The following is an 8,250-nucleotide window of genomic DNA, read 5'->3' on the forward strand; positions in this document are numbered from 1 at the left end:
GCTGATAGGAAAGAGACATAATGAAAAAGAAGTAAAAGAATGTGAAGTCAAAAACTGAAGGACAAAACTCTGTAGTTCATCGTTACCAAGACTGGTAAGCCCACACTGAGTGCTTCTAAGCTGCAAAAGAATGCCTTCAATAACTGCAAGAGCACAAAAAGAGTTGACACACAAACATCCACATCCGCAGAAAACACATGCACTGAAAGTGAGCTATCACCTAGAACCTAGGCACAGAGATGCCCTCCTTAACCTGGTGAAATCTGAACACAGTAATGCAACCTGGATCAACCCTTATGTAGACAGTAGAAAAATTATGATAATTAAATGAAAAGCTAATATATCTGCTTGGAAAAAGACCATGTGAACATATGGGCAAGACTCAATATAAACACAGGAAAGGGAACCAAACAAAGAACAAAAGCTGGCAGTATCTGAATCAAGAAGATTCCAGAGAAAGGTTCCCCAGCTCAGAGCCTTGGGAACTCCAATTTGGACTGGAATAACTCAATTATGGGGATACATGTTATCACAGCCCAACAACTAATTGAATCATGCAGCTAAAACCCTTGCTGTGGCAAATGTAAATGTTACTTTGAAATGATTCCTAGTTGACTATCTGCTAGTCAATCAATCAGTCAACCTCATTTGGTAATGTAGTAACTTTGCTATATATATGAATTAGTGAAGTCACTCAGTCATGTCTGACTCTTTGCGACCCCATGGGCAGTCTCCCCCATGGTCTGTAGCCTACCAGGCTCCTCCGTCCATGGGATTTTCCAGGCAAGAGTACTGGAGTGGGTTGCCATTTCCTTCTCAAGGGGATCTTCCTGACCCAGGGATCAAACCCAGGTCTCCCTCATTGCAGGCAGACGCTTAACCGTCTGAGTCACTAGTGAAGCCCACATATCATACTGTATAAATGCAGTATCATACTATGTATCATTCTAAAAGTTACTTTTTCACCTAACAGTATTTTCAGAGTTTATCCATAATACATATAGATGTCTTGCGTTGATCTAAAATAGTACATTGCTTACACTTTATTTAGACAATATATGAATTAATTTATAACAAAAACACATGGTTATTAGAAAACAATTATTCAAAGATACAGCTGCTCTGGAGAAGCTTGCAGTGCCAAGAAAAATCTTAGTATTCCTCTGTTTTGTAAGACACATTAAAACTTCTGTTTACTCATTACTTAGGGCTTCCCTGATAGCTCAGTTGGTAAAGACTCCACCTGCAATGCAGGAGACCCTGGTTCAATTCCTGGGTCAGGAAGATCTGCTGGAGAAGGGATAGGCTACCCACTCCAGTCTTCTTGGGCTTTCCTTGTGGCTCAGCTGGTAAAGAACTCACCAGCAATGCAGGAGACCTGGGTTCGATCCCTGGGTTGGGAAGATCCCCTGGAGAAGGGAAAGGTTACCCATTCCAGTATTCTGACCTGAAGAATTCCACAGACTGTACAGTCCACGGGGTCGCAAAAAATCAGACACGACTTAGTGACTTTCACTTTCATTTTTCACCTGTCAGACTGGCAAAAACAAAATAATATAACACATTCTGCTTGTGAGACTTTGAGCAGGCACTCATGCATTGCTGGTCGGAATGCAAATTGGTATACTCCTTCTGGGGGAAACTGGCAACATCTAACAAAAATCCCACTTCCAGGAATCTGTCCAGAAGACATACCTCCAGCTATAGAAAAAGGCTATGGACAAGACTACTCAATGTGGCATTCTTATAAAATGTTGCGTAAGAGAGAAAATACCGGATATAAACAAAGTTAGATCAACTCAGGGATCTACATGTACTATGGATGAACTCTGAAAATAGTGAAAAAGTAACTTTTAGAATGATACATAGTATGATACTGCATTTATACAGTATGATATCACATATGTAAAGTGTAATACTATACACTGATTATGAATATGGGGATATGTTACAAAAATTATAAAATACATACGAGAAAACACACAGAATGAGTAATGATTACTTCTAATGTGGACAGGAAGGTAGGTGGAATCAAGCATTATGATATGGTAACATACTGATATTTGCTAAATATAGGAAGTAGATATTTTTTGTATCATTTTCCCATACATTTGAACTATTTCATAGTTAATAACATTAACTACAGCTTTATACAGAGGACTTCTAATTTGACCAACTAGATGATATCTTATTACTGAATTATATCTTTTATTTCTGATGAGCAACAATTAAAAATTCTGGAGTGCTTGGTGATTGTCTACAACTTAATCATGATTGAGTATACGCTGCCACCTAGCATAATTTCCTAGAACTGTTAAAGAACTGAACAGAAAATGATTCTCTTATGACAGACCCTAGTTTAGTATTTCCTTAGTATTTCAGTAAAGAATTATTTAAAAAGTAGTATTTAATTATGAAACTGGAGCTTTGCAACTTCAAAAATATATACAAAACCAGTTTTTGACAATAATCTTTGCAAATCAGCTTGTTCTCTGGCATTTTAGTTTCTACTATCTTAAAGGACATGGAAAGCAATTTTCTAATATACTCCTTGATAATCTGCTATCAAGAATAAAATAATGTCAGTTTCATATAGAAGCCCTTGGTCCTCCTGTGGAATTTAAGTACTTTACCAGATCAGAATGTTTCAGCTTCTAATTTTCATTTTTATGTATCACTTCGGCCTAAAGAAACAAATGACTAGAGAAAATCCAGCTCTAGGTTCGCAAATTCTTTATCCATTAAATGCCTTGGCACTACTGTTTTCAATTATACATCCCTTTTCTGGTTCTAATGGAAAGGGACAAAAAAGTTTACATTTAGCAGATTTCTCCCCCTCATTTGAACATTAAGTGATTCAAGTTGAGCTATTCAGACTTTTATCTGCCCAGCAAGTATATAGTACTTATTAACAAGGAACTATGTTAAAAATTAGGGAAGCTACTGTAATAAATCAGTTAAATATTCTCTCTTCAAAGTCCACATGAGTATGTTTGAAGATAAAATATGCAACAAATAATCATAAGATTAAGTAAAAAGTGATTATTTTATTTTTTTAAAAAAGTAACGGTAGGAGCTTATATTATTTCAGGAGACTACATGTATTTTAAGAACCTAGAGTCAGGAAGTGTTCTGTAACTGTCAGCTGTCAGCCTTGGAAAATGATTGGGGGAGAAAAAAAGAATTAGGGCTGAATACATTGAAAGTTCGCATAATATAATAGTTGTGTCTGCAGTCAGGCTTTTATTTTCACAAAAGACATCCTGGGAAATTAAATATACTGTAAATTAGCTGGCCATATAAGTTTTTAAAAGAAAAGACTAAAACCAAAAATTATGGAAAAAGGATTCCAATCAAATTAACCACAGATATGAGTATCAATATTTCAAAGATAATACCAGAAATTTACAAATTTTTGCAAATATGACAAAACCTCTGCCCCCCAGAGACAGGCATAAGTGCAACAAATTGCATATAATTTCAGGCAGTTATATGACCCCTGAAATCTTCCTGAATCTCAGTTATAGGAGAGCTAATTATTCAGTTATCAAGGATCAAAAAAACGATGTCTCAAGTTACTCAGTCAACACACAGACACTGAGGATATGATGGTGAGCAAAGATTCAGTCAGGTTGAGGGCTTAAGAAATCTCTTATGTTCACATGCCCCTCATGTTAAGCAATTCTTACAAATGCTAAAAAGAAGTAAACAGTGCTACAAAAGCTCACAAAAGGAGTAAATGGAAGTCAAGAACCACTTCCCTGATAAAGCAACAAAGAAGTATAGAATGTACTGAGAAGAACAGGAGCTATGGATAAAAGGAAGGGCACGTGGAAATAATCTGTGCACACGCTAGGGCTATGACTGACACCGGGGAAAGCCAATGTGGCTTAAGTACAGCGCCTGAGGCAGGTGAGGGCTGTGCTCTAACAGTGGAGAGACTGGCCTTCTTTAGATTGGTCTTGACCAACAGGAAACCACATCAATTTTAGGCAAGAAAACACATGATTATGCATGTTTTTAACATTGCACTCCATCTGTACTACAGAGATGAAATCAGAAGATGGGTCAAGTAGTTGGGAGGCAATGACAGTAGTTCTTCTGGGAGATATAACTTGGAGTAGGATAGTGGGGATGAAGGAACATCTAGAGGGGTGGGATGGGGCGTGGGAGGGAGGCTCATGAGGGAGGGGGCTGATTCTAGTTGTTGTATGGCAGAAACCAATACAACATTAAAAACCAATTCTCCTCCAATTCAAAATAAATAAAATTTTTTTAAAAGGGGGAAAAAGTAATGGAAAGACATGAAAGAAAACAGTGAATTTGAACTCTTTTTCATATATATATTTTTTCCTTAAAGAAGTTAATTCATTTCTTTTAACCAGTTTCCTATGAGATTATTTCTCTAAGTTCCATTAAGCTATTTTATAGTAATGACATTAGCCATTTATCTGTCATATCTGCTGTATTTTTCTTCTAACTGGTTGCCTCATTTCTTCCCCCTGGGTTTTTGAATTTTTATGTAAGCAATATGTTTTTCCCTTTGTAGTCATTCTCCTACTAATTTTAAATTATAACACTTTTCTTCCACCATCACCACTTTCTTTTCTCTTTTTTCCCCTACTTTCATATTATAACATATAAGATTTACTTCAGTATGGGATGTATAAACTTCCTAATTTGATTAGTTCATTCAATCATCCAGCAAACATTCATAAACCACACATGGCACAGGTGATAGACCCACACGCAAAAGGAGAGAAACAGGTAAACAAATGCTTTCAGCGCAGAAAGAGTCCTCGTTGCATAAAGAATGGACACCTAGCTCATACCAAGATGAATTGGTGAGGACATCCTAAACGTCAAATTTTAACTGTTCTGAAGAGGCCTGGAAACTGGCTAAAAGGAAAAAGAAACAACCTTAAGTGAAGAGTGGAGTAAATGACTGTCACCACTCTTCAGAGTAATTTCAAAATCAAATGGGAAACTCACTAGTATTTGCAGTGAATTTCCAAGGACATCACTCTGATTAAGGGCTTTTATACCTCACCTGTAATCTAACGGGAAAAAAGACCACCAAATGCTTTCTGTAACTAGCATGAGTTTAACGTACGGGTATTAATGTAAACCAAATACCTTCAAGAGTTCTCTTCAATATACCCTGTTGTTTACTGTCAAGTGAAATCCAGACTTATTAACCTGGCAGTAAGACAGTAACGTGGGCCTTAGGAAGCATCACTGCGAACAAAGCTAGTGGAGGTGACAGAATTCCAGTTGAGCTATTTCAAATCCTAAAAGATGAAGCTGTGGAAGTGCTGCACTCAACAGGCCAGCAAATTTAGAAAACTCAGCAGAGGCCACAGGACTGGAAAAGGTCAGTTTTCATTGCAATCCCAAAGAAAGGCAATGTCAAACTATTGCACAATTGTACTCATCTCACATGCTAGAAAAGTAATGCTTAAAATTCTCCAAGTCAGAAATGAACAGCAGCACATGAACCATGAACTTGCAGATGTTCAAGCTGGATTCAGGGAGAGGAACCAGAGATCAAACTGCCAACATCCACTGGGTCATAGAAAAAGCAAGAGAGTTCCAGAAAAACATCTATTTCTGCTTTATTGACTATACCAAAGACTTTGACTGTGTGGATCACAACAAACTGTGGAAAATTCTTCAAGAGAGGGGAATACCTGATCTGTCTCCTGAGAAATCTGGAGGTCAGGAAGCATCAGTTAGAACCGGACATGGAACAACAAACTGGTTCCAAATAGGGAAAGGGGTATGTCAAGGCTGTATATTGTCACCCTGCTTATTTAACTTATATGCAGAGGACATCATGAGAAACGCTGGGCTGGATGAAGCACAAGCTGGAATCAAGATTGCCAGGAGAAATATCAACAAACTCAGATATGCAGATGACACCACCCTTATGGCAGAAAGCAAAGAACTAAAGAGCCTCTTGATGAAAGTGAAAGAGGAGAGTGAAAAAGTTGGTTTAAAGCTCAACATTCAGAAAACTAAGATCATAGCATCTGGTCCCATCATTTCATGACAAATAGATGGGGAAACAATGGCATCAGTGGCTGACTTTATTTTGGGGGGCTCCATGAAATTGAAGACGCTTACTCCTTGGAAGAAAAGTTATGACCAACCTAGACAGCATATTCAAAAGCAGAGACATTACTTTGCCAACAAAGGTCCATCTAGTCAAAGCTATGGTTTTTCCAGTAGTCATGTATGGATGTGAGAGTTGGACTATAAAGACAGCTGATCACCAAATAATTGATGCTTTTGAACTGTGGTGCTGGAGAGTCCCTTGGACTTCAAGGTCCAACCAGTCCATCCTAAAGGAAATCAGTCCTGAATATTCATTGGAAGGACTGATGCTATGCTGAAATTCCAGTGCTTAGGCCACCTAATGCAAAGAACTGACTCATCTGAAAAGACCCTGATGCTGGGAAAGGCTGAAAGCGGGAGGAGAAGGTGAGGACAGAGGATGAGAGGGTTGGATGGCAACACCGACTCAATGGACATGAATTTGAGTCAACTCCGGGAGTTGGTGATGGACAAGGAAGCCTGGCATGCTTCAGTCCATGGGGTTGCAGAGTCTGACACGACTGAACAACTGAACTGAATTGAAGACAGTAATACACTAGCTTTATTTCCCACTTCATCTCACAAGTTCTCATCAGTAGAGTGTTCTTTACTCCTGTATAACTCAAGATGTTTCCCACTCCCACCCTTCCCCACCCCCATACTTTTAGAGAATTTAATATGCTTTATATAAAAACATAATTCTCAACCATTGCCATATTTATATTACCTTTTTTTCTTTTAACACCAAAAATATTCTTTCTTCGCCTGTGTGTCCCTCTGGCTAGAATGCCTTCTTTCCCCTTCTTTGAATCACTAAATGCAATCTTGTGTAAGATCCTTAAAGATCAAGACGAAATATCACTCATTTCATTTTGCTTTCTTTGGAAACTTTTCTGCACTAAGTATCTCTTTTTTCTGTGAGCATTATTCTGTATCATTGATGGATGCTGCTTACCCTTTCCTACCTGAATACAGGTTGCTTAAAAACTGGAAGTATGTCTAAAGAATTGTGTAATATGAAAAGTGACTTGCTCAGAGCAGACACATAACCAGTGAATAAATACGAAGAACCTCCTTTGCTGGAGCTGTGAAGTTCTCAACTGATCCCGCTTTCCAGCCTACTTCAAGTCTTCGATGACTTTTGAATTTCTTGAATAGAGCCACAAGCTAGAAAGGGGATAATGACAGAAACGGTAAGCTAGTGAAATTAACCCGTAATGGTGGAGGTGATGAGGGCAATTGTCTAAGACTGGATTAAAGAGAGTTGAGATGAAAACTTGGGGGCAGCAAGTATTAAAATTTTGCTGCAAATGGAAGCAGAGAAATGGAACAAAAGCCATAAGAAGAAATGAGGTACTGAGGAAGCATTCATCCTTATAAACCATACGGTCTCATTCAAGACGAGCAATTTCCTAGGAAAAGCTACAGCTCTCAACCTCTCAAGGAAAGTACTACCATGAGCTTCGTTTTACAGACGGTCACTGAATAGAGAAATTAAATGATCTTCCCAAGGTCCATGGAAAAAAATTCAAGACAACCGACGGCCAAAGACATTTCAGCCACCTAGAAACCAGGAGGTGGAAGAGTAGGGGTGGGCAGTTACGGCTGTCAGTCCTCAGAGTTCCGGAAAAGTCGCCTGAGCCGTTAGGCGCACCTCCCACCTCGTCCCAGACCCTTCCACAAGACGCAGAAAAGCCGTCCTGAGGCCCCTAAAGGTCAGCCCCACACGTTTCCAGACCTCAGTGCTCACCTCATTATTGAGGTTCAAAGTCCCCGGCTCGGTCATGGTAGCTCTTAGCAGAAGATCCGCCGCTGCCGCACGTGAACTGTAACTGCCGGAACGCGGATGCGTCGTCACGCCCCTAACGGCGGCCTCAGCGGCCCAAAAGGCATCCGCCGTCTGCTCAAACCGACTCGTAAGTAAAAGGTATACCGACTTTGAGGGGAAGAGCGGAAGTGACGAAGAACAACTTCCTGCGTCGAGTGCGCCGTACCGGATTTCCGTGTTCCTATGGAAACCATGCAGGGGCCGGTGGCTGAGAGGGTGTTCTGCAAGTTATTGCCTTCTTCAGAAGTTTTTCAAGATGCTGATTTTCTTATATTCTTTTGCAGAATGGGTCCAGCTTTGTAAGAACCTTGTTTTTCTTGTTTCAA

The 8,250-nt window shown here is 39.3% G+C and overlaps 1 protein-coding gene across 1 annotated transcript in view; it reads right to left on the reverse strand.

The window, feature by feature from the left end:
* The window catches only part of SRFBP1 (serum response factor binding protein 1), a 65,720-nt gene extending 57,690 nt beyond the window's left edge, over positions 1-8,030 (reverse strand). Inside the window, exon 1 of the mRNA XM_061150922.1 lies at positions 7,847-8,030. Coding sequence (XP_061006905.1) covers positions 7,847-7,882 — 36 coding nt within the window. The 5' untranslated portion in view covers positions 7,883-8,030. The remainder of the gene's footprint in view (positions 1-7,846) is intronic.
* Between the last annotated feature and the right edge of the window lie 220 nt (positions 8,031-8,250).

The sequence above is a fragment of the Dama dama genome, chromosome 9 (genome assembly GCF_033118175.1).
Source record: "Dama dama isolate Ldn47 chromosome 9, ASM3311817v1, whole genome shotgun sequence".
Taxonomy (NCBI): domain Eukaryota; kingdom Metazoa; phylum Chordata; class Mammalia; order Artiodactyla; family Cervidae; genus Dama; species Dama dama.